Here is a 26354-nt window from a genome sequence, read left to right as displayed (position 1 = left end):
TGGATATGTATTTACAAGTGGAGGTACTGCAATTTCTTGGCGGTCACAGAAACAAACAATTGTAGCCACTTCCTCAAATCATGCTGAACTTATTGCATTACATGAAGCAAGTAGGGAATGTGTGTGGCTCAGATCAATAACACAACACATTCAAGAATCTTGTGGTTTTCCAGTCCATAAGAGTCCAACTGTTCTATACGAAGATAATGCTGCATGTATAGCACAAATCAAGGAAGGATACGTCAAGAGTGACAGAACCAAACATATACCTCCAAAATTCTTTTCATACACTCAAGAACTCATAAAGAATCAAGAAATTGACATCCAGTATGTTCAATCAAATAACAATTCATCTGATCTATTCACGAAAGCACTTCCTACAGCAATATTTAGAAAACATGTTCATAATATTGGAATGCGCCATCTGCGAAATACATGAAGAATTATCTCTGTTGCAATGAGGGGGAGAAATTACGCACTGCACTCTTTTTCCCTAACTAAAGTTTTTATCCCATTGGGTTTTTCTTTAGTGAGGTTTTTAATGAGGCAGTACGACATAGCGTGATTTAGAATAAACATTTTGTCATCCAAGGGGGAGTGTTATGAATAGTGTGTGAAATATTATGGATGACAAATTCAAAGTTACCTATCTAATTAGGTGAAAATATTTCAACCCTCCATATTTGACATGCATGTAAATGCATTAATTACATGGTGGGTGAAATTGCCTATAAATAGGTTCCATTCCATGTAAAATTTACAAGTGAAAATATACTTACAAAAGTAGTAAAATCCTCCCAAATATTTGCTCTCTCATTGCATTATTAAGTGTTCACTAAATATTCATTAGTTTAGTCTACAAGCATTATCTATATAATCATTAAAATTATAACAATTTTTAAATTTTGATTGTAAAATTAATTTTTTAATTTTTTTTTACTTTTAGGTATTTTTCTAGGAGTGAAGGTTCAAAAACCCCCCTGAACTTGGCACGAAATATCAAATAAGCCCAACCTCGCAAAAGTGGATCAAACCACCCCAGAACTATGCAAAAACGTATCAAATACCCCCTTCCCCACTCTCACCCTAGAGAGTGAACACACTCTCCGGTTTTACATTACTTTAAGTGGTTTTAGAGGGTTAAAAGATTAAAATAGTCCTTAATATTTAAATCATTCACAAAATTAACATTTAATATATTTTTATAACTTATTACATTTTAATACTTTAAAAATTAAATTGATTTCAAAATAAAATCAAAGGGATCTTTTTATACTTTTTTCCAACTATTATCTTCTTCTCCGGCCACATACCCACCGCCGCCGAACATACCCACCGCCGCCGCTCTCCACCGTCACCGCTACTCCCCGGGCGTCTCTGCCGCCACTCCCCCGGCGTCTCCGCTCCAGATCCCGTCTGGGATCTGTTTTCAGTTGAAGAACAGATCCCAGACGGGATTTGTTCTTCAACTGAAGAACATATCCCAGACGGGATCTGTTCTTCAAAAACGGAGAACAGATCCCGTCTGGGATCTGTTCTTCGTTGAAGGACAGATCCCAGCGTGGGATCTGTTCTTCAAAACGAAGAACAGATCCCACACCTGGGATCTGTTCTTCATTTGAAGAACAAAATGAAGAACAGATCCCAGGTGGATCTGTTCTTCATTTGATTATTCCGGAGGTGGGTCGAGGAGGGGTGGCCGGAATTGATTCCGGAGGTGGTCGGCGGCCGGTTTAGTATTTTCAGTTTAGTAATTAGGGTTAATTTTAGTGAGAGTGATTAGAAAAAAGGTAGAAAAGACCCCCAATTATATATTACTTAAATTTTAAATTAAATAAATCAATTAGTGTTTTAATTAAGATTAATTAGGGTTAATTTTTAAAAGTAGCTTATTCCACTCTCTTTTTTGGTCAAAAGGGTGAAACCGATCCGGTTTTGACAAGTTGTGGGGTGGTTTGATCCGGTTTTGTGAGGTTGGGCTTATTTGATACTTCGTGCCAAATTCAGGGGGTTTTTTGAACCTTCACTCATTTTTCTAGTATTTCTCTAAAAAGCCCTAAATATTTAGCAGAGCCCAAATATCAACTCATTCCCACTTTTCCCTAGTATCTCTCTCTTTCGTCCTCCTCTATCTACCAGAAGCGACACTATAACGCCTACCTTCAAAAACTGATTAACATGGCGGAGGAGGCGATTCTCGGCTACCTACAAAACCATGAAGAAATATCGGATTCAGGTCAATTCGCCGCTGAAAATGGATTAGACCACACTGAGGTCGTCAATGTCCTTAAAAGCCTATTCGGTTTTCGCTTTGTCGACGTTCAGGTCAGTCTTTTATATAAACTAGATCCAATGAACTGCAGATTAATATTTTTTCACAATTAATTAAAGAATTGGACGGTGTAATAATTCAAATTGGAAGAAGTTATTAATTAGTGTCAATTGAGCATTAGCTTAGTGTTTTTTTCTTTGTAAGAATTGAGTTGAATTATGCAACTTTGACGAAAACGAGTGAATTGGAATGTAGGAATTGAGTTGAGTTGAGTTAAATTATGCGGCTTTGACGAAAATGAGTGAATTGGATTGTGAATATGTTATTTTTATAGGTTTATTTTAGTTACTTATTGTTACTAGTTATAAATTTTGTGCAGGATTTAAAGAGGGAGACATGGGTACTCACCGACGAAGGTAAAAAGTACGCGGTTGAAGGATCGCCTGAGGTTCAGCTCTTCTTGGCAGTGCCGGCCGAGGGTAGCATATCGAAGGACGAGTTGCAGGTTTCTTTTATTGTTATGCATTCCAGAACATGTTCTTTGGTCTCTTTTATGATGCATTGAAATGTAGCACCTTATTGCCTTAAAGTGTGTTTTTTAAATTATTTATTTGATGCAGACAAAGTTTAAACGTGAGGTTTTCCAAATAGCATGCACACAAGCCGGAAAGAATAAGTGGGTGGCATTGGGAAAGCAAATTTCAAGAAAGGTAGAAGTTTTAAAGTTTTCTGGCTGCATTCCGTTTTTGAGTTTTCTTTTACTTAAAATGTTGTACAACCACTGTGCTATGTTTAATAACGTGTTTTGCTTCATAAAATTGATATCTTTGTCATTGCATAACTTACTTATTGATCTAGATGTAATAGTAGGTTGGTGGTTTTCCGAAAATATTCTCTGCATCCATATGTGGAGTATGTTTACTTTTCTTTTCTTTTTGGATAATGTAATTAATTACTTGAAGAAGTAACAGTTGTTCACTGTTACTCCCATAACCACTATGATTCCCATGTTTTACTTGCACACTATTCTCATGTTTGAATATGGATTTCTGGAGTTTGCATGGTTCCTTATATACATTTGTGCTTTCCTGTAGGTTCAACATGTTGAAGACAAAGTAAAGAACCTGCTTTTGGAAATTCAAGATGGGAAGGTATAAGACTGCTCTAATGCATAATATGCTCATCTGTCTTGCACCCCATAATTCTCTCATTTAGAGTTCTTTTCAGTTTGAGTTTCTGTTGTAAGTTGCTTAGTGATTGGTATTATAGTAGGTTAAGTGAATATTGCTTGCTGTATAGAGTAAGATTTAGACCCAGTTTTGCAGAAGTTTTTATATGACAGAAGCAGATTAGTCATTGAAGTAAATTTTTAAGAACAATAACTGCTGCTGCCGCATTATCTAATTTAGATCCACTGATTGATCTTTGAACCTTCATGCTAGCATGAATTATTCTCATGTCATCTTTTTCAATTTTAAACATTTGAGAGATAATTGCTGAAGTGGGGGATTTTCAAAGTTACCTTCATTCATTAACTTCTACAGATGCATGTGGGATTTGAGAAGCTTTTCTTTTTTCTAAAAGTTGCTTGTGAATGGGCAATTTCTTTATTGTCTACCCTGTTTCCATCTTGCCAGAGCTGTATACTATTCCTGTACTTGGTTCATGGTTTTATGATGTTGTCATTCAATCCAACAAAATGTTTTTCTGTTTTCCTTTTTTCCAGGAAATTGACCAAGAGGGTATCAACTCTCTAAAGACAAGAAAGCTTATCATTTTACAGTAATGGTCTTACTTTATATTGCTTCATACGTTTTATATTGAGTTTCCTTGCTGTCTTTGATGTGAATCTAACATTAATCATGTTTGTGCTCTAGGACATGGAAAGGCTACTCGGTGAGAAAAGGTCCTGATTACGCACCAAAAAGAAAGAAACCAGCAACAGATTTGACTCGAGAAAATCTACAGAAGTACACTCATATTCACATTTATCTGCATACACATTCATCCAAGATTTCATGCTCTTATCATTTCTGTGAAACTAGATTCTGCTACTGTTTTGTGCGATCTTGCAAACAGTATCAGGGCAAAGATTAGGTCATTATTTGCTGGCTTACACATTCGCAGACAAGCCTTTATGTGTCACTATAAGATGATAGTTAGATAGCATCAGTACTAGCAAATGACAATGGTTCTGCCTTAAATGAGTTGAACTGGCTTGTATGGGGATGCCATTGAGGCAAAAGCGTTGTTTTTGTCTCTCTGCTATATATGACGCAGTATGGCTTAATTCTTTCAACGTGATTTTCCTATAAATTGTTGTCAACTGCATTCATGTGCATGATATATTTTCTGGTTGTTGTTACCATTCATCATGTGTCTTCCCCATCCTGATGTGGAATAATGTTTAGCTTTGGCAAAACAGCCCTCAGATTGGTTGTCCATTCATCTATTTTGCCTATGAATGACATCTAGTTTATTCATGCAATATATTCTTTTGACACATTTATATGATACTTTAGGGGTGATTGGAAGGAACTAGAGTTTAAGGAGTATAACTTCAATGCTAAGGGTCCACCGGCTGAATGCGGCCATCTCCATCCACTCAACAAGGCAAGAATATGATTTTTTTTAATTGTTTACCTCGGTGAAGCATAGTTATTAAAGGCGCGCCTCAGGCGAGAGGCGACTCAGGCGAGGGCTGAGTCGCCTCACATGGTCAAAGGCGGGCGATGTCGCAAAGGCGACCGCCTTTGTCGCCTCAGTTGGGAGGCGAGAGGCCAGAGGCGCTCGCCTCTGTGATTTCAGGGCTGTTTAGTGTTTTTTTTTTTTTTTATGATTTGTGATTTTATATTGATATTCTTGCCAAGTTGGCAGTCATATTATTTTTATGCATTTTAGCATGCCGTGTGAATGAATAGAAATTAGCTTCAATCGTAGGTAAACTGATTGAGGCCCAACCTGATTATGCCATGTTAAAATATTATCTTTAACTAATAATGGCCTTAGACTTTATTGGATCCCTTGTAAATTAACTCATGGAATATTGTTCCTTGCCAACTCTTAATATTTTGGATATAGCATTCCAACTTCTGCTCATATTTCTGTTCCTGATGTGTTATGCATTTACATTTGAGTTGGGCCTAGTTAAGGTTTCTGTGGTATTTTTATAAACAACAAGCCTTTTGTTTTAAACTTTATTCATAGAGTTCATAGAAGGCTCTAATTGATATTGAGTGAAGGAAACATAAATAATGGAAGTGTAACAAATAAAGGAAATAACTGTTTATTTATCAAGGTTGCCGCACAGTAATGTCTCTTTTAATGTTAGGCTCATGTTTTTTCATTTATGAATTACACTATATGGATTATCACATTAGATACACATGAAACATGGATGGTTAAACACGGTTCACTTAGCAAGTTACTAACTAACTAGTATTTGATGTTTGGTTAGTTGATAGTTGAGTGATGTTATGGAATTTTGACAAATGCTTCATCATAAAATTCTTTTGTTTCTTATAGTATGCAGTTTTATATAGTTTGTTTTACACTAATGCAAATTCTTATGCAAGTAAAATAAGCAATGCCTTCTATTTTTGTTAATATTTAAGGTGAAAGACCGATTGAAGGACATATTTCGTCAACTTAAGTAAGACCTGTTCTATATTCTACTTATTTTTACTTCTCCAGTCTCCACTCTAATTTCTTGTCTGACATCTTTGCATTTTGTTCTTCCGAGTGCAGCTTCGAGGAAATGCCTACAAATAGATATGTCGAGAGCAGGTAGCTGATTGTAATTTGTAGCATCCTTTTCCATAATATTGTGCAACTATCTGCATTTTCTTGATGTAAAACTGAAGCCTGTGTTAATCAGTTTTGCATAGAACTTAACTTCACTATAGTTTGTTTAAACATATAAACTGCAAGATGATGTGTCTAATTCTCTTCACTCATTACTCTGAAAGCTTAATGGTGATTGTTTTATGTTTAATCAAGTTTTATTTTGTTTTTTCTCCTTTGCATTAGTAGGAAACATAATGAGTTACATATTTATCGTCGTGTAGTATTCTCATTTTAATTTTCTTTCTATTTTAAGCTTCTGGAATTTTGACGCACTGTTCCAGCCGCAGCAACATCCTGCCCGTGATTCACATGATACATTCTTTTTGCAAGGTTTGTTTTATTACATTGCTTTTTCTTTCTTTTTTCTGGCGATTTTGAGGCTTCTAGCTTAAATCTTATCACTATATGTGAGTTTGTGTATGTAGTTCCTTCAACTACAAAGCATCTGCCAGAAGATTATGTTGAGCGAGTGAAGGAGGTTCACGAGGCTGGAGGATATGGATCCAGAGGGTATAATTCACATCTTTTTTCTTATCATGGTATAAAATCAAATGTGTAGATGCAAATTTGCCATAACTGTTATTGATCTCCTTGACTGGCAGATATGGGTATGATTGGAAAAGAGATGAAGCAAACAAAAATCTTTTACGAACTCACACAACAGCAATTTCCTCCCGAATGCTTTATGCACTAGCACAGGTATTATTTCCATTCCAATTAAATCATTTTTCTATGTTAATCGTTTATGACTCTAGAAATTTTGGTTTTAAATTACATGTTTTTTCCCGTTATTAAGGTCTTTATCTAATTTCTCTCTTTAAGGAAATTGAACTGGTTGTATGAAATTTAATGCATTCTTTTTTTAAAAGCTAAAAATGATACCCGGAGTGTTTGATTATTTGCTGTTTTACTAGCTCTTTTCTGCCAAGAATGAATTTTTTATGTTATGAATCAGAATTCATGTAGATACATTTTCTCATTTTGAGTTGATGTAAACCCTGTGTATATATCTTTCAAGACGTTTCTATTTTTTTCCCTTTCTTTTTGCATCCTTTGCTAATTGTAATTTCTGTGGGGTTTTGGTCCTATACTTTGTGATATGAATCTTCAAACGACTCCTATTTTAATCTGAATATTTATTGACATTTTCTTTGGTCTTGATAGCATTCAAAAACGCAAACTTTTACACCAAAAAGATACTTCTCTATTGACCGTGTTTTCAGAAATGAAGCTGTCGACCGTACTCATCTAGCAGAGTTCCATCAGATAGAAGGTATAGCTAAACTATATACTGGGTGGGGTTAGGGTTTTCTTGTTGGTCATGCAAGGCTGGTTGGTATTGAAGCATCAAAACACTGGAATGACTGATTTTGATTTTCATGTCTCTACAGTCATTCAGTTTTGGAAATGTCCATCTAAGTGTAATTACCTTTCAATAGGAAAGGTGGGGCCAGACAATCTTAACACTTGTGATTGGTTTCAGGTTTGGTGTGTGATCGAGGGCTTACTTTGAGTCACTTGATTGGAATCCTGGAAGACTTCTTTTCCCGATTAGGTAATGTAGATATATTATGCTACTGAAACTTAGTCCGGCTTCATTTCTTTATATGTGCTTGTGATATATATAAACCTTAGTTAGGAACTCTGCAATAGCTTTTGAATTTCATGTTCTTTTTTTCCCTTCATGAAACACAACCGTTTATATGTAAGAAATGCATATCGGGTATGTTTATATGTTTGTTGACATGGTCTATCGACAACTAGGATACATAAAGAACAGTTCCTTTAGCTGAGCACAGACCATGTGGTTCATCACGATGCGGGATGAGATTTGATACGACGATGAGAAAATCTAAAATCTTAACTTTTCTTTCAGGCATGTCTAAGTTGCGTTTCAAGCCTGCTTACAATCCTTATACCGAACCTAGTATGGAGATTTTCAGGTAATAAATCATGAGCTCCTTTTCTAGATAAAATGAAAACATGTAAAATGCTTTAAGAAAAAACAAATAAGCTGACATAGTTCATGCGCAGCTATCATGAAGGCTTCGGGAAATGGGTAGAGATTGGAAACTCTGGCATGTTCAGACCTGAAATGCTGCGTCCTATGGGATTCCCAGAAGATGTTAGTGTTATTGCTTGGGGCCTTTCACTCGAGAGGTAAGGGACTTTTAAGTTTTTTGTTTTTTCCTTTTTCCCTTAGAACTGAGAAGAGACAATCTAAATAATCTCGAACAAGCGCATTATCAATCAAAACGATAAAATTGAAATTTTTTTCTTTTGGTTTGAACCAGACCAACGATGATATTGTATGGAATCGATAATATCAGAGATCTGTTCGGTCACAAGGTACAATTTTTAATCCATGTTTTCCGAAGCTTAAGATACTTCTTCCACTATTGGTTGTTAATTTGTAGGATTTCATTGAATTGCAGGTGGATCTTAGTCTGATGAAGAAAAACCCTCTGTGTCTCATCGGAATACGGTAGATTGTGAAATGCTGCTAAAATCATTTAATGATATAATAGAACAAATTGAATTGAGTTTATTCAGCAGAAACTGGGATGGCAATCAGACTCATGATTGGCTCTGTATTCTTTTGCCATCCTCATATCGTCAAACTCACTTGTATTGCACTGCACAAAATATATTTTAAATTTCTAATTTTAGGCCAGTGTTCAGATTGTTCTCTTCTAATTTTTTTTCCTCTTTAAATCTTTATGCCTCTGAGAAGGTGCATCCTTCACTGTTGATGTATACCATAAATTTTAATGCCAATTTGCCTTCTGAACTTGCACTTGCTGATCAATTAGTATAGAAATTAATTTTATTATCAAATTAGTTATATTTGTTTTTAATTACTATTAATTTGGCCTCCTAGTGTCTGACTAATTTTTGAAAATAAATTAATTGGTTTGTGCTGATTGGTGGAAGTAAGAGCAAATTGAGATTTTGTATATTAATACATTGATCATAATGGTCTTTAAATTAATAATTGTACAGCTTTTCTGGATTTTGTACAATGAGCATGATAAACCAGTGAATGCTGGTTAGACCAGTTTGTTCAACTAAACCATTGACAGTCCTATAATGTTTAATTTCTTTCATTTAATTTCCTACTCATTTTTTTCTCTCTGATGAACTAGCATAAAGATATATGCATTAAAAACCATTGGGATTTACATATAAACAGGAAGCAGTTGAATTTTTTTCTAGAATCATTTGTGATAAGGTATATAATTAAGTTAAGTACCCAAAAAATGATCAGAACTCTCTGTATCCGAACAATGATCGACATTTTCCTCTGTATCCGAAAAATGATCCACACCTTCTCCTGAAGCATCATCAGCGACTTGAGGATTAAATCGAGTATCAAGTTCGAGACATGAAGAATCAACTATTTGTGAATGTGAATTAGATTCAGTGACATTGATCAAACCAGATTCAAATCTTCGGCGCCTTTCAACGGCAGCTTCGACCATCTTTTGAAATTCGACATCACTTGTGCCCAACATGTAGCGTAGTTTAAAATTGATCCCATTCTCTACTATAACTTTGTGCCTTGGAATTATTCGTCCCTCGAGAGAATAGCTGAAGAACCTGAATATTTTTCACAAGTTGTTAATGGCAAAGGTAAAAGATTGTAAAAGCAAACAAATACATAAATCTTGATTCATCAAAAATGTGTTTATAGTTCGTTGGCTAAATCGGAATATAATTCGCAGCTTTAACATCTAAAAACCTCTTAGCTTCCAAAATTTAAAGTAAGCTCCAAATCAGAATGATGTTCTAGTAACTAACCAAAAAAAATACTCAAAGACACGATGTTACCTAGGAAACTCGATGAGATCACGTAATGGTCGGATCATGGTTCGCCTCAAGTAACGATATTTTGGCCGTAGGAGATCAATATTGTAACGAAGGAGCATAGGAAAATCAGCAATCATCTCACCCAACTGACGAATATTTATGCCCAGCGACAAATAGTATTTGACGCTGATATCAAGCTTGTGTGTTATGCTGCATCCCAAAAGTTGTGGCCCCAAAGCTATCACTTTCCCAATATCTCTTCGACTGACTCCAGCCTTCGTCATCAAGAATATGACCTGTACGATGCACAAAGTTTTGTAAAATGCGTTAATGCTATTTACTGCCTATGTAATACAGTAACAATGAAACAGGAAATACTGAAACGGGAAACAATGAAACGGCATTTTATACAAAGAGTAGGTTACAAATATAGAATTTTGGAGTTTCAGAAATAGTTTTGGAAACAAAAAAAAGAAATGCCAAAATATAGGACTCCAAAAAGTTCCATATCACATAGCTTACTGTTTTATTAAGTTCCAATTTTCAATAATCAACAGAAGACATAATCCACAGATTTTCATAAAGAATTTTTTTCCAAATATATCTGCATTGGCAAATCAAGGACTGTTCGAAGATTAGAATTGCTAACATGCAGGAATTAAGCTGAATATTAAGTAGTAAGAGATCACATATTTCGAAGGGAAACAAGGCATCCCGTAAAACCATTGTACATTGCTGCACGCATCAATGCAGTCCAATTCTACTGAGAATATAAACAGCACACATATATTCATATATATACATTTGTGCATGCGTGAAGATAATATTTGCACCATATAAATAAAGAACAATCATCCCTAGGGAATACTTCAAAAAGGAAACAGAAGCACCAATTAAATGAGAAAAAGAACAAACCACTGGCCGGATTTTCTTGTACAGGCTGTACGTTAACAATGTAGGAAATTTTGCAAGCATGTTGCCAATAGCATCTTCTCTAACACCTACGTCCTTAAAAAATCGCACCTTCAGAAGAAAAAGAAAGATATCGTCAACTCAAGCAGAAACAAACAACAAAAGTCATTGCATAATTAGTAAGTAACCTGTTTTTTTCAAACAAATGTAATGGGTCAAACAATTCTAAGACTTCATTCGGAACTAAATTCAAAAGAAGTTCAAAAGAAAGCCCGGCAAAATACAGCAGGAAACAATCTAAGTCGAGAAAATAATCCAGATTTTATAACTTAAGTGGACATTAAAAAGCATTAATAATGGTCAAGCATAATCGTGGAACAACCAGCAGTCACATACCTTTGGCAATATAGTTTGTTCCAGATCAACACAGAAAACAATTGGTTTAATGGTGAGTATTCTCTTCATATCATCTCGGGAAATACCAAGGTAGTAAAAATACTTAACAAGAGGCTTCCATCTTTCCTCAATGCTACAACACATCAATTCTGGCTTAAATGCTAGTAATTTTCCAACATCTTCATTGTTGAGGCCAAACGCCTTAAGATAATCGACCTGGATGAAGAACAACTCTACATCATCATACAAACGATAACAGTAACTGGCAGAAGAAAATTATGAAAATCCATCAACTTAACCATTTCGGTTTTCCAAGAAGAAAAAAAGTGTAGATCAAGTCTGTCACCTTTTGGTTCATCTCTTCCAGAGTAAAGTGGCCAAGTGCCTTAGGACAATCAAAGACCATTGTCCCAAAATCCGTCTTATTCATTCCCATATCCATGTAGAACTTAACTCGAGTTTCCACGTGTTCCAGGCTATATGACAACAATTTAGGACAACGACTCATCACATATCCCATCCAATCCCTCCTCACTCCATTGCTCTCTAAACACTCAACAATTTCAACTAGTTCTTTATTTCCGCGCTCTAAAATGTTATCTCCTGCTTTTGTAAGAACAACTCCAATAAACTCCCCCCTCACATGAATTGACTTCAACCAATCGGCTAAGCGTCGGATGGACTCAACATCTCCTCCTGCTGCACGAATGAGCTTAGCAATCCTAGGATATGACAATCCATTGTGTTTCAGCCACCTAAATCATCCACAAACACAGTCAAGAACAAACCATAGTCTTCACAATCTTCATTTCACTTCTACATACAATAGTCACAACAATATTACAATTTGAAATCGGTCCGAGAAGTTATCAACATGAAATTATGATATCATAAATGAACTGAACAAGATCATTCACACAACATATCATATCAACCAAAATCAACATCAAAGAAAAAGTTAATAAAGAACATATTCTTATTTTGGCGACTAGGACTCACTTCCCCTTCCCAAGCCGAAGCTCAGGATCACTATCGAACCCGGGATGTGACCGCCTGCAAGCCCACATGGCAATTCCGTACTATAATTGCCAGCTAGCCGTAGCACAGACGCTTCACTCGATTAACGTTTCCTGTCTCAGAATTTTAACATAGGAAATCTTAAAATAACGTGTCCGAGTCCAAGTGTCCAGTTTTCCCGTATCCATGTCCGTGCTACCTAGATGCTTCCAGCAGCCCAATTCCAACCACTCCATTTATTGAAAAGGGCGTAGCCGGGATTTAAACTCACGACCATGACGCTCAGATGATGAGGCTTAGACCACTAGACCAAAACCGTGCGGACAAGAACATAATACATAATTATAAACATGGTTCCCATAAACTAAGCAAAAACATACACAGTACCTGATAAGTGGCACAACATCCAACTCCTCAATAACATACTTAGCTCTAGCATTAAAGCTCAAACCCTCAAACTCATGCAATTTCTTCAAAGCAGCAGCCTTTATCATAACAAAATCAATAAAATCACTCAACCTATCAGCCAAATTAGTAGAATAAGTAATCCCAAACTTCCCCTTTTTCATCATAACTTGTTTAAAAATCTCAGCAGTAACCTTCCTCCTAATCTCAACAGCCTTCACTATCATTTCCTCTTCATCATCATAACCATCTTTATCAAAAAGGGTGTCCAAAGGTGACACCTTTTGAGCAGGAAACTGAGGAAAATTAGAACCTGGGAATTGAGGGATGCGTTTTTTAGTGACAAGGGTTAGTTCTAAAAGCTTAACTTTTTCTTCTTGGGTTATAGCTTCTTGAATTTTTTGTTCTTGTTTTTGGGGTGAATGGGGTTCGTTTTGGAGCTGGGGTTTGTGTTGGTTTAGGGTGTGGAGTAGGAAAGCTGATGTCTTTGAGTTGTGGGTGCGGATGATTGGGTCATTTGAGGGAGTGGAGGCGAAGATGAGGAAGGTGGCGGTGGAATGATGGGTCTTGCGGTGGTTGTAATGGTGGTGGTGGTGGTGGAGGGTAGGGTGGTAGTGTGAACAGGACAGCATTGGAGTTTGTTGATCATCAGAGTGTAATGGATGATAAAGTGGTGGCGTTGAGAAAGTAGATTAAATTGTTATTTATAAGAATCAATTATTACACATCATCAAAGGTCCTATGGTCTAGTGGTCAGGACATTGGACTCTGAATCCAGTAACCCGAGTTCAAATCTCGGTAGGACCTTTTCTGCTAAATATGTTTCTCTTTTAAAGTTTTAATCTAATTTGAATAGGGTTAATTAAATATTAACAATGCTATTAGTTAAAAATTATACAAATAAATATTAGCCTTAATTGCATAAAAAAATCACAAATTCTAGCGTGTTTTGCAAATTTAACATAAACTTTCAATTTTGGCAAATTAATACACAAACTTTTGATTTTTGACAATTTTAGCACCGATCAATTTTTCGTGAAAAAAATGCTGATGTGTACACCGGAATAACCACTATTCCGGCGTCCACATCAGCATTTTTCTCTATTTTTTTGAAGGAAAATTGATCGGTGCTAAAATTGCAAAAAAATAAAAGTTTGTGTATTAATTTGCCAAAATTGAAAGTTTATGTTAAATTTGCAAAACACACTAAAGTTTATGATTTTTTACGCTATTAAGACTAAATATTATTATAAATCGATGAGAGTAAAAAATGCTGGTTTTCTCTCTCTTTCTCGGCGTCCGGTAAGCTCTCTTGCTAACCTACGCCGTCTCTCATCATGGAAAGGAAAGCTAAGAAACCTAGCTACATAATGCCAAAGCAAGTTTCAAATCTGAAGTTACAGATTGTTGAGAAAGTTATTGAAAAGGAAGATTTGGAAGAAGGTGAAACTAGTAAGAAAAATGAATCGGGGGTAGGTAGATTTGACAAATATGGAGAGCAATGATGCAAATGAGAAGGAGTATGATGTGAACAAAGAGGATGTGGAAAGTGTTAAATTTGTAGTGAGTGAGAAAAGTTTCAAAAGTAACTCCCAGAAAAATTTAGCTGTTAGATTTACTCCAGTGAATGAGAAGAAGAAGCTGAGGATCCTAAGGTTGAAGTCAAAACATGGAGATCTCTGTTTGTCGCTAATAGAACGAGGGGTAATGGAGCCAGATTGCAATATCATCCTCCGGCGGTGAGTAATGGGAAAAGAGTGGTAAAATTTCATTCTAAGGAGGTAGATGAACAAGGAAATAAATGGAAGGATTTGCTGATTTGTTCCATTATTGGCACGGACCAGGTTTCTTTATATTGAAAGGATTCCTGATGAATAGATGGAGGGGTCATGGGCTTCAAGGGGTAATTCAAATAAACTCTAGAATGTTCTTACTCCATTTTGATTGTGATGAAGGAAAAATGAGAGCTCTATCAGATGGTCCTATCTTTTTTGATAAAAGGCCTGTGGTGGTGAATGAATGGAGAAGGAGAATGAAGTTTAAGGTGGATGAGTTGTTGAGGGTGCCTGTTTGGATCCAGCTTCCTAAGCTTCCCTGGGAGTTCTGGACCCCAAATATGCTGGGAAAAATTGCTAGTATATGTAGAAGACCGATGTTTACTGATCAATGTACCAATAATCTTTCGAGGTTATCTTATGCCAGAATTTTAGTGGAGATGGATATTTTTGGGGAATATCCTATGGAGATTATTCTAGAGGATGAGATGAAGGAACAAATCAAGCAGAAAGTGAGTTATGAATGGAAACCTTAAGCTTGCAGCAAATGCAAAATTCTTGGGCATACTTCTAGGGCGTGTAAAGATGAAAATCAAGTGCAGAAGACATGGATTTCCAAAGTTGTTGATGTTGCTGGGCCTGGTAAAACAGTTGCTGAATCTATTGTAAAGGATGTGGAGAAACCTGAGAAGAGTATAGTGGAAGAACAAAAAAAGAAAACAAAAGGGAGCTAGAGTAAAAGGGCGGAACCACGTTTAGGCTCGGGTAAGCTCGAGCCCGGACTGCCGTGGAAAAATCGCCGGACGCAAATATGATCGCTGAAATTAGAGGTGAATATGCTTGTAGATTCGGTTGGGCTCTAGCCTCTAGCCCGGGATGAGATTCAGAGGTAGACAATTTCAGTGAAGGTGTGGAGAAGCTGGAGCTTTGTTCGACCGCCGCCGCACCTGTGTATTAACCCTAGTTGTGTTGTGGAGAAGATCATTCATTTAAAAGGTAAACGACATCGTTTGCCCTCCTATTTAATGGGAAAATAAGGGTCTAAAAACCCCATATCTATTTCCATTAACATCTTAACAAATTTAAAAGGCCTCAGCCTTTTAAACATAATGTTTAATTATGTGTCTTATAATATCTGTCTTTTTAGGAAATGCTTTATAATATATGTTGGATGTATGAGTTTTTCATAAATTCACTATATTATCTCAAAATTTTACTAAATATTTTAACCTAATTCATTATTTTTTTTTCAATTCTCTGACTAAATTATTTAAATTTTTTAATCTAAATATCTAATTGTGTATTATTAAAATTATATTAAGATCTTCAATAATACATATCTAATTATAATAATTTTTATAGCACTCAATGATGCGTTTCATTTCATTTCCTTCACGCTCATTAGCTCCCAAAAAGATGATTGAGTCGTCCCCGAAGAATAAATGAGAGATTTGTGGAGCTCTCCTTGCAACTTGCACTCCTTGAATTTTACCGCTTCTTTTCGCTCTTGAGATTAGACCTGAGAAAACTTCAGCGCACATGATAAAAAGATCCCATTTCACCTTATATTTTTATCATGTGCGCTGAAGTTTTCTTAGGTCTAATCTCAAGAGCGGATAGAAGCGGCAAAATTCAAGGAGTGCAAGTTGCAAGGAGAGCTCCACAAATCTCTCATTTATTCTTCGCGGACGACTCAATCACCTTTTTGGGAGCTAATGAGCGTGAAGGAAATGAAATTAAACGCATCATTGAGTGCTATGAAAGAGCTTTGGGGCAGCTAATCAATTTTGACAAATCAGCCATCTCCTTCAGCAGAAATGTAAAACAAGATACTAGGCATCAGTTGATCCACGTTCTTGGGATGAAGTCAGTTATCAATCATGATCGGTACCTTGGCTTACTGACGGTCGTTGGCAGATCTAGAAAGGAGATTTTTAACCTCCTTCCTGAGAGGATTTGGAAGAAAATAAAGGGATGGAAAGAGAAATCTATGGCAGCCAAAGAAACGCTCCTCAAATCAGTCGTCCAATCGATCCCCACATATTCGATGAGTGTTTTTCAACTTCCAAAAGCTATCTGTCATAACATCCAACAACTAATGGCCCAATTCTGGTGGAACCACGATGCTGATAGCAGGCGAACTCATTGGATAAGCTGGGAGAAATTATGTGTCTCTAAACAAAAAAGCGGGCTGAGTTTCCGTAACATTGAATCCTTCAACCAAGCTATGTTGGCTAAGCAAGGATGGCAGATGATTAATAATGAAAATTCCCTTGTAGCTCAGGTTCTCAAAGCAAAATACTATCTTAAAACCAGCTTACTTGAAGCAAAAGTGCACAAGCAGGCTAGCTTTACTTGGAGGAGCATTTATGGCGCGCTGAACCTTCTTAAGTCAGACATTAGATGGAGAGTCGGAAATGGAGAGAAAATCAGTGTCTTTGAAGACGCTTGGCTGCCCAGAGATGGTTCTTTTACAGTTAGCCATGAAAACGCTACTTTTTGCAGAAACATGAAAGTGAAAGATCTTTTTAATCGTGATGGGCAATCTTGGAACCTAGACAGTCTCTCAGAATTGTTCTCTAAGGAGGATGAAGTTTTGATTAAATCTATTCCCATTCCGATCTGGAACAGAGAGGATAAACAAATTTGGCACTAGTCTAAAAACGGCTTCTTCTCTGTTAAAACAGCCTATCACTTGCATTCCAACAATCTATTGCGTTTCGCGCCGTCAAGCTCTAATCCCAAGAACAATCTCAGTAGCTTCTGGAACGGGTTATGGGCGCTGAAAATTCCCCCAAAATCAAGCATTTTGCTTGGAGGCTCTCCAAAGACTCCCTTCCAACTAATCATCTAATTCTGAGACGAACAAAACTTGGAGATGGTTCCTGTCCCCGGTGTGATGATATTTGTGAAACTTCTCTTCATATCTTCAAGGAATGCCCCTGGGTCCGAGGTATTTGGTTTGGCTCGTCCTTGGGTCTTGATGTTTTTTGCTGCCCCTTAAACAACCTGCAGGACTGGTTATGGTATATTAGAGAGCAACTCGATGCAGAAAATTTGGGATTATTTTGGGTGATTAGCTGGAGTATCTGGTTTGCGAGGAATGTTTTAATCCATGATAACGTATCTCTGAGCTGGGATCAAGTCTTATCCTCTGCCCAGAGAATGTTTATTGGATACAAGGAGGCAAATGCATCGGACTCAAGTCCGGACAACTCAGAGATGGTTTCTAGGTGGAGGCCCCCTAGAGCTGGATTAATTAAGATCAATGTGGACGCAAGGAAGATTCGCAATGGTGGATGGGGTTTAGGGGCAGCAGCTCGAGACGAGTCAGGTTCTATTTTCGCAATAGGGACGATGATTTTTGATAGCACAGCTCCTTTGTTGTTAGCTGAGCTTAAAGCGGTGTTCTTGGGGGTGAAATTAGCTCGGAGATATGACTTTTTGAATGTTATTGTCGAAAACTACAATTTGGAAGCTATCAGTCTCTTAAATGCCAAAGACCAATGTATCTCCGAGATTGGCAATATTATTGGCGATATTAGCTTGCTAGCTGCTGGTTTGTCTGAGGTTTCATTCGTCCATGCGAGGAGAACGGCGAATCAGCTCGCTCACCTTGTGGCAGGGTCTGCTACTCAGTTAGGTTCTTCATTTTGTACTGATGACTTCTCTTCTGAGATGCTGTGTTGTGCGTTGAGAGACAGTTCTTAACTGCCCTGCTGTTTTGCTTTTGGTTATTTGTATTATTATCAAAAAATAATTATAATAATTTTTAAGATAAATCTTTCAAAATCAAATCACCTCTAATTTTGAGTAAGTTTTTTTTATAATTTATTTATATAAATTAACTTAATTTATATTTTTGTGGAATAACAATTTTAATATATATTTTTATGTTATTTAAATTGATTTAGTGATGAAAAAATATCAAATTTTTCTTAAGTAAAAGTCATGTTCGGTAAATGTACAACATCCATTGCAAATAAAACATGTATATTACAAGAGTCTACGCCTTTCAGTTAAGAAATGGTGTAAATTTACCGAACATGACGTCTCACGTTTAAGTGAATTCGACAGTCCAATAAAAAAATATAAAATTAATTAGACTACCACAAATAAATTTTTGTTATTTTTTTATTGATAATTTATGAATGTTTATTTTACAATTTTTGTGAATTTTTTAAATAAAAATTGATAAAAACTAATCAAATAAACAATTTTATTATCAGAGTATCAAAAATTGTTGAACACTTTGACCACTATTTCGGATAAAAGCGAGAACATATTAAGCCCGGGCTGAAAAAAAATTCTAGTCCCGCCACTGTTCACTTCTATCAACTTATTTCCTCGAGTAATTTTTGAAGGTTTTTTCTTGTTTGTCTGAACTACAACAGAGAAATGTCCGAAATAAAGAAAGAACCATCACTAGAAGAAGAACATACTAGTGTTCACACGCCATGCCATGTGAACAGAGATTTATTTGATCTGGAAGCAGCTGCATGTAAATCTAATATTCTTAAGGTACACATTACTGTACCACTCACTTCATCCCACTAACATATATAGTTTTAAGGGATTTGAATATTGGTAGTCAAGGGTCATTGACTCTCGTACATACCACTAATAATACACACCTTCATAGTATTTTGATTCAAACAATTAATGTAATTTTTTTACCAGAAAATTAGTCAAATTGTATTTTTACAATAAAATCTGGTCAATCGATATGTGTGATACAATTTTGTTATTTTATGGGTATTTCTCAAAAAATCTCCAAAAATATCCACCATTAGATTAAAGAAGAAGGTGAATATGGTTTATTAATTTTTTTTTTTAATAATGTCACTTTTTATCGGGTAAAATTTATAGATAATCTTTTAAGTTTCTTTTGTCATGATGAACTTTTTAATATATTTCATTTGTAATACAACTATAAATTACCCAAAATATATACTTTATTGACTTTACGTTCATTCAATGTCATATAATTTGAATCAATAGAATTAGACCTGGCCAAGATTCAGGAAACGCTGGTTCCGGTTCAAATCCGGCGGTTCCCGGTTCAATACAAATGTGAACCGACCCAAAACCGTCTAAATTACCGGTTCGGAACCGACTGGTTCATGGTTTCGGCTATTTCTAAAAATAAAATAATTTAAACTTTATTCTAAAATTATTTAATTAAAATATATTATTTTTTTATATTAAAAATCAAAATTTGGATTAAAATAATAAATTTAGTAATATTGGATTACTTTCTTTAGCTTTATAAGGCTTGAATATATAAGTCTAATTGTAGACACCTATTTTTCGGACAGGTAAAAGATGATGAAGAACTGAAGCGTCCGATGATGATTTCCAGAGAAATCTGTCCAGGTGACGAGCTTTTGATTTGCTTGCTGGAATCTAAGCATGCGTAATCTGTGCACAGCTGTAAATTTGGAGGATTAAAACGTAATTTAGCGTGAATAGCCCATAAAAATCCAAAGAGATTATAATCTAAGTCTAGAAATTGGACTAATTGCTATATCTTAGAAATTTATGGGACAATTTGCAAGTTTGACGGACTGGAATTGACCCTGACCAAACCCATAGGACCTTAATAGCCTTTTTTGATATTTTTAGGCACCAAAATAGACTTTTAGAACCTTTTTACTTAGCCACCATTAGTGTAAATACGAATTAAATAAATAAAATCCTAATTAAATAATTAAAACCTAATCCTAAATACATCTAGACTTATCACTTAACACTTCTTCAACTCTTAATCAAACTCTAGCTAGGACGAACCTGTAAATACACATAAGCTAACCCTATACCTAATTAACCAATATAAATACAGCCTTAAGTCAGTCTGGCAAGGTGTGGCACACAAATCCTAGACAGACAGACAGAAAATTCGGCCACCACCCTAGAATAGCAAATCCGAAAATCACACACATACACTAAAATCCAGTCCTGAAAACACTGAACACGTGTTGATTCTCCAAGAACGCAAGCCCTGCACAGATTCGAAGCTGGATTCCGCATTCACTTCGCCAGTAAACGAGCCAAGGACTCAGAACGGTACCTCTGAGGTCTCTAATCTTCTTTCCATCACTTTTTGCCATGATTATTTAGAACTACCAGATTTCATGTTTTTAGACTGCATGTTTAAGCTATTTTACTGTAAATTGCTTAAATTATGTTTTTGCTATAATTGCTGATTTTAACAATATTGTCATGATTGCCATGAAAATTGACTAGGAAGCATGTTAATAGATGAATTAATATGTTTTGTATGTTTAAATTCAGACACCAAAATTACTTAGAATGCATGTTTAGATTAATTACAAGCCTAATTGACATAATATGTTTAAATTCAATAACCATTGCGATTTGATAGTTTTGATGATGTAAATACTCCTTACATGTATTTAGAATGTTCGATCTCTTTTTGCATGAAAAACGGGCTAAAAAATGAGCTGAAACGAGCTAAAAACGCTGAAAAACGAATGCTGGAAACTGTTGCTGCTGCTGCTGTCTGCAGTGCTGCCGCCGCCAATCAGACCGGCGGCGGCGCCAGAACAAGGTGGCGGCGCCGCCACTTCATCCTGCCGGCGCCGGCAGTCACACCGGCGCCGTGTTCGTCGTTCCTCAGCCTTTTCCAGATTCGCTCCTAGATCTTCCAGACGTCAATCCAAACTTCCAGACACGTTTCCGAGCTCATCCGGACTCCGAATTAGGCTCAGTTTGATTCCAGAAATATTGTTTTAGTTGTAGGGCCTGTTTGTAATAGTAAATGGGCTTAACCCGATGTTTTTAGGGCCTCGAAGCCCGCTATTGTAATCTGCCCAGCCAACCGGGCCTACGAGTCCGAGGCCCAGCGAACTAGCAACTTCCAGAGCCGATTCTGGGCTAACCTGAACTCGGAATCGACTTTAGATCAAACCAGTATAACCGGATCGACGAGACGCACAACATCGTGATCTGACCGAAGGCCAATTCTGACTAGACCGATGGTCAAAACCCACGCGAGTGCCAGGCACTCAAAGTCAACGAGGTTTAAAAGTATCTCTAGCCTTGTATGTATATCCAACTGCCCATGAGCATGCTAGCACTGTTTACTACTTTCCAAAAGCATTCAAATCCAATAATAACAGGTTAAAGGACTAATCACTCAAAATTGACCCATTAATGCAAATCCAGCCCATCACTTAGACATCGTAGGACTAATACGAAAAAGTAGTAACGGTTGTATAGGTTTTTCAAGGCTCACCTAATAAAATCAATCAATTACACTTATACATCCGGTTTTAGGCTTTGTGCATGTAAAATATCCAGACCAGCCAGACTTATGCTATTTGATAGAAACCTCTAAGGTTAGATGTATGCTTATGAGTACCTGCTACTTGCCTCAAATGCCAATCCAGATCGAGTCATATGTGCGTCAAACGTGTTTACTGCTTTCATACTTGTTTATTTACATCTTTCATATCCTGTGAACTGCATATACAGTTGAGATGAGATATAAAACGAATATGTCCAGAAAATAAAGCCGGTAACAGATAAGCCAAGCACATGAGACTCGGGGAGGTCCACGAACCCTTGTCTTTGGTCCGATGCACGATAGTCTTACCGGAGGCGAGTAAGGCTATCCAGTCGGTTAAAAGGGATTTCCTAGTTGAATTAGGTGACGACTTCATTTTTCAAACCATTTCCAGATCGAGAAGTCAACCATAAGTCTTGGGCGAGCGGCCCCCGAATCTTGCTCCGCTCACAATAATCAAGTGATAACTTATAGTTTCTAAGGAATATGTGATATTTCATAGTATGTTTTTTGGAAAAAACTGAAAAGCATCTAATTTAGTATGAAATAATACCAAATATACGCGCTAGGGGTGTAAATGAACCGAGCCGTTCGCGAGCAGCTCGGTGTTTGGCTCGATAAGAGCTCGGTTCATGTTCGTTCGTATTTTAAACGAACCGAGCTCGAACTTGATTTTATGTTCGTTTAGATAAACGAGCCGAACATGAACATAGTGGTGTTCGACTCGTTTATGTTCGCGAACAGCTCGAATAAAAGTTCATGAACAAGCTCGTGAACGAGCTCGATTAAGAGTTCGTAAACAAGTTCGTGAACGAGCTCGTATCTAGTTCATGAACAAACTCGTTTCGAAACTCGATTAGGTGTTCGCGAACTAATTCATATTTAGATTAATTTTTATAATTATGTTTCTAATTTAATCAGCTCATACTCGTGAACGAGTTCGATTAGATTGTTTTTAATTTATTCAGCTCATATTCGTGTTTGTTCGTTTATCCGCTAAACGAGCGGGCTCACAAACGAGCTCGTTTAGTACTTATCGAGCTCGTTCATGAGCTCGTTCGCGAACTTGTTCGTTTAGCGGGTAAACCAACGAACACGAGCTGAACACGAACCGAACATGAACACGATAAAATTTAAACGAACCGAACATGAACACTCTGTTCAAAGCTCGACTGAACATGAACCGAACATGAACATCTTATTCGCTAAACGAGCCGAACATGAACACTCCAAAACTCGGCTCGGCTCGGTTCATTTACACCCCTAATACGCGCGTTCTTTTTTTATTGTGGCTGACACTTTTATTTATAAATTAATTGCGGTAACACGTGACTTAGTCAACAAAATTGGGAACTATACGTAATAGTTTAAAGCGGCGGTAATCATGGTTCAAAATCAAAATAGCTTCTTAACCAACGTGTTATGATCTTCAACTTGCTGATATTTGTTGTAAGAAATAAAAAATAAGCAGTGTTTGTTGTTTAGTACTAATAATATTGAACTTTTGAGGGAATTGTAAAGGAGAGGACTAATCTGCCCATGATTTGGAAATGAGAAAAAAAGTGAATATTAGATTATGTAATCAGCGGAGGCACTAGTGATTAGCATTGAGCCAGACAAATTATTACAGTTATTAAAATAATTTTATCGCATGTTAATAAAATATACTCATTCCGTCCCACACATTTGCACCACAAAATTTAAAAAAAAAACAGTTAAATTAGTTTATTTATGTCCTTTTTTTTGGCCTTTACTAATTTTTTGAAATAAATAAATAATATATGAACGACTATTTTTTATATTGATGTATTTTGCATTGATATTCAAAATTGTCATTTATTCCATATTGGAATATGGAATAATTAATTAAATTGAAAATAATAATGTATATTTATTAGGGGTAATTAAGGCTTTTAGTTTTAAAATTAGGGTTAATTGCAAATTCATACACGAATTTTATTCTAATCTACAATTACAACATAAACTTTGTAACTTGGCAATGTTAGTAACCAACTCTACACATTTGGCAAATCGATACACCAAATACGAAAAACACTAATATGGACATTGTAATATACCGTCATGTGTCGTTGCGTGATTGGTCGATGTACCAATTTGCCAAAAAATAAAAGTTGGTTATTGACATTGTCAAGTTTCAAAGTTTATGTTGTAATTGCAAATTAGGGTAAAGTTCGTGTATGAATTTGCAATTAACCCTTAAAATTATTAACCAAAAATAAAAGGTGGTCTGTAATTTAGGACACCCAAAATAGAAAGGCGATCTATCTTTGTGGGACGGGAAAAGTATAAGCTTTTACGTTAAAAATGATTACTAATTTATTAAAAAATCATTCATCAAAAAGGAAAATTTATTAAAAAATTCAAACTTTTAAAATATTTAGCTAGCTATTATCTCAATTGCATAAGATTTAGATTTCAATTATATTATAAGTTTTCAAAAAAAATACTATTGACTATAATCTTTAAAAATTTCAACTAAATTACCAGAATTAATCTTTTAACTATATCAATCAAGTAAATTAGTTTTTGATAATTAAATTAATAAAATAACATATATCTTATAATTAAAAATATTTATCTCTTAAATTAATTGATATTATTTTATTAATTAATTTAAAATAAATTAAATATCATTATTTAACCACAAGTATGAAATTTAAAAACATAAACTACTACAATGCATAAAAATACGTATATAAGATATACACATAGTATACAATAAGAATATTAAAAGTATACTCCATAATAATTTTATACAGAAACGGATACAATGCATTAAAAACACAAAATACGTATACAATAAGGATATAGAAAAGTATAATTCATGACAATTTAAAACATAAACTGGTACAATACATTAAAAAAATACAAATACAAAGTAAACTCATACTATACAATAAGAATACATACTAAATGAAAAATTAAAATAGAAGCTGATACAAAAGCATAAGAACATAAAAATTACGTATACACATAATATTTATACTATATATAAAAGCACGGATGGGGGGGGGCAGGCAAATTTACTGAATAATCCTTTTCAGTTTACTTTTAAATAAAGGTTTTATAGTCATTAACTAATTAGTTATTTAATTAATCACTATTGTAATTAAAGTCCTAATTAGAATAGGTAGCTAAATTATCTCCAATTTAGTTTTTAATATGTTAACTAAATTGTCTCCAAATTAGTAGGAGTACCTATCTTTTAGTTTGATTGAACTACAAAATTTAAATACTATATTTGGTCAATATAATTATTTAAATTTCTATCTTATTATTTTTAAAGATACTATTAATAAAATTAAGTTAATTATTTAATTATGGTTACTATAAAACTAAAAGAAGAATAAATTTAGTGTGGAAAAAAATTAATAACCGAATATATTATATTTACTTTTATAATTTTTTTTTTAACTAATTTAATATTAATTATAAATATAAAATTGATTTTATTGACGAGTTACGTTACGAGCCACGTGCATAGCACGTAATGCGAAACTAGTACGATAAAAAGATAGAAAGTACATTCAATAAAAACTGTTACTTACTCTAAGAGCAATCTTATACAAATTATGCTATTATATTCTAAAATATGTAAATTGTTTATTCAAATTATATGAAATGTATATCTAAATTAAATATAACGAGATCCATTTAATGGTATACAGATAATATACTAAAAGCATATTTTGTAATTATTTTGACATTATAAAATATACACAAAATATACATAGAGTATACTTATTTTATTTATTTATATTATCAGTGTACTTACAGTATTTTTTTGTTAATGTTTTAGAAATGAAAACACCAGTTATTATCAGTATTTGACATATCTTTTATATTTTTTTACCGTATTTGATATATTTTATATATACTTTATGTATATTCTTAATATACCTTTTATATTTTTAGTTTATGTTTATAGCGTGTTTGTATACTTTATATATGTTTTATGTATACTGTAATTGTATAATTTGTGATTGATTGTTTATGTTTATATAATGTTGTATAGTTTTATATACTTATTGCATTTAATTATTTTAATTAATGATTCAAAAACAGAACCAATATCAGTTATCATCTATTATAATAAAAAATGTGATGCAAAAGTATATTTTTATAAATTGTCAAATCAAGTGATTGTAGTTCTACCATATGGAAAAATTGCTTTAGAGAGGTTTAGAAAAAGCATATACAAAACATCATAGAATAAAAAACAATCAATAACATTGCCGAAGATGCAAATAATATGGAATAATAAAATGACTTGTAAGAATTTTTCAAAGAGACACATATGATAGTAATATTATGTTAATTCATAATTTTCAACTGATTGTTTTTTAATTTTTAGAATTAATGAAATCGTTGTTGCTCAAAATATTTAGTATAACGTATGTATACTTTATATATATTCTGTACATGTTTTTTTAGTTTTCTAATTTATAATTACAATGTGTTTCTATACTTTCGGTATACAATTTTTATACTAACAATATTAATTAATGTGAAATTGAATAAATGTTTGTTCTAATAATACAAACCTTTTGATATTTAAAATTAGGCTTAATTTCTTAAAAAACCCCCACCT

At 34.8% G+C, this 26354-nt stretch overlaps 2 protein-coding genes and 1 non-coding gene across 3 annotated transcripts; 2 read left to right on the top strand and 1 right to left on the bottom strand.

Annotated features, from left to right (window-relative positions):
* The first annotated feature begins 2073 nt into the window (after nucleotides 1-2073).
* LOC126681184 (phenylalanine--tRNA ligase alpha subunit, cytoplasmic) lies at nucleotides 2074-8815 on the top strand. Its single transcript, XM_050376626.2, has 18 exons — nucleotides 2074-2325; nucleotides 2652-2777; nucleotides 2893-2982; nucleotides 3367-3423; nucleotides 3999-4054; nucleotides 4150-4242; nucleotides 4795-4885; nucleotides 5887-5924; nucleotides 6020-6058; nucleotides 6372-6448; nucleotides 6544-6628; nucleotides 6721-6817; nucleotides 7283-7391; nucleotides 7602-7673; nucleotides 7995-8061; nucleotides 8153-8278; nucleotides 8413-8467; nucleotides 8554-8815. The coding sequence occupies exons 1-18, from the start codon at nucleotides 2179-2181 to the stop codon at nucleotides 8605-8607; spliced, it is 1479 nt and encodes a 492-aa protein (XP_050232583.1). The 5' UTR covers nucleotides 2074-2178; the 3' UTR covers nucleotides 8608-8815.
* A 237-nt stretch (nucleotides 8816-9052) lies between these two features.
* Nucleotides 9053-13343, bottom strand: LOC126681183 (transcription termination factor MTERF2, chloroplastic). Its single transcript, XM_050376625.2, has 6 exons — nucleotides 12641-13343; nucleotides 11583-11991; nucleotides 11237-11452; nucleotides 10844-10951; nucleotides 9950-10224; nucleotides 9053-9718 (listed from the first exon to the last, which is right to left on the bottom strand). The coding sequence occupies exons 1-6, from the start codon at nucleotides 13288-13290 to the stop codon at nucleotides 9364-9366; spliced, it is 2013 nt and encodes a 670-aa protein (XP_050232582.1). The 5' UTR covers nucleotides 13291-13343; the 3' UTR covers nucleotides 9053-9363.
* Nucleotides 13344-13393: 50 nt separating this feature from the next.
* Nucleotides 13394-13465, top strand: TRNAQ-CUG (transfer RNA glutamine (anticodon CUG)). Its single transcript has one exon. It is a non-coding gene; the product is annotated as a tRNA-Gln (tRNA).
* Nucleotides 13466-26354: the final 12889 nt, after the last annotated feature.

The sequence above is a fragment of the Mercurialis annua genome, linkage group LG5, assembly GCF_937616625.2.
Source record: "Mercurialis annua linkage group LG5, ddMerAnnu1.2, whole genome shotgun sequence".
NCBI lineage: Eukaryota > Viridiplantae > Streptophyta > Magnoliopsida > Malpighiales > Euphorbiaceae > Mercurialis > Mercurialis annua.
Note: the sequence above shows the minus strand (reverse complement) of the source record. Positions and strands in the feature narration are given on the sequence as shown.

Bases quoted from the DNA above. Each gene is read 5' to 3' on its own strand.
- LOC126681184 (XM_050376626.2), top strand. From the start codon at position 2,179: ATGGCGGAGGAGGCGATTCTCGGCTACCTACAAAACCATGAAGAAATA. The intron at 4,243-4,794 runs GTACACTCATAT...ATGATACTTTAG, and splicing joins ACTCGAGAAAATCTACAGAA to GGGTGATTGGAAGGAACTAG. The intron at 8,279-8,412 runs GTAAGGGACTTT...GGTTTGAACCAG, and splicing joins TGGGGCCTTTCACTCGAGAG to ACCAACGATGATATTGTATG.
- LOC126681183 (XM_050376625.2), bottom strand. From the start codon at position 13,290: ATGCTGTCCTGTTCACACTACCACCCTACCCTCCACCACCACCACCAC. The intron at 11,453-11,582 runs GTGACAGACTTG...TTCTTCATCCAG, and splicing joins TGGAAGAGATGAACCAAAAG to GTCGATTATCTTAAGGCGTT. The intron at 10,225-10,843 runs GTTTGTTCTTTT...TGCATCGTACAG, and splicing joins ACAAGAAAATCCGGCCAGTG to GTCATATTCTTGATGACGAA.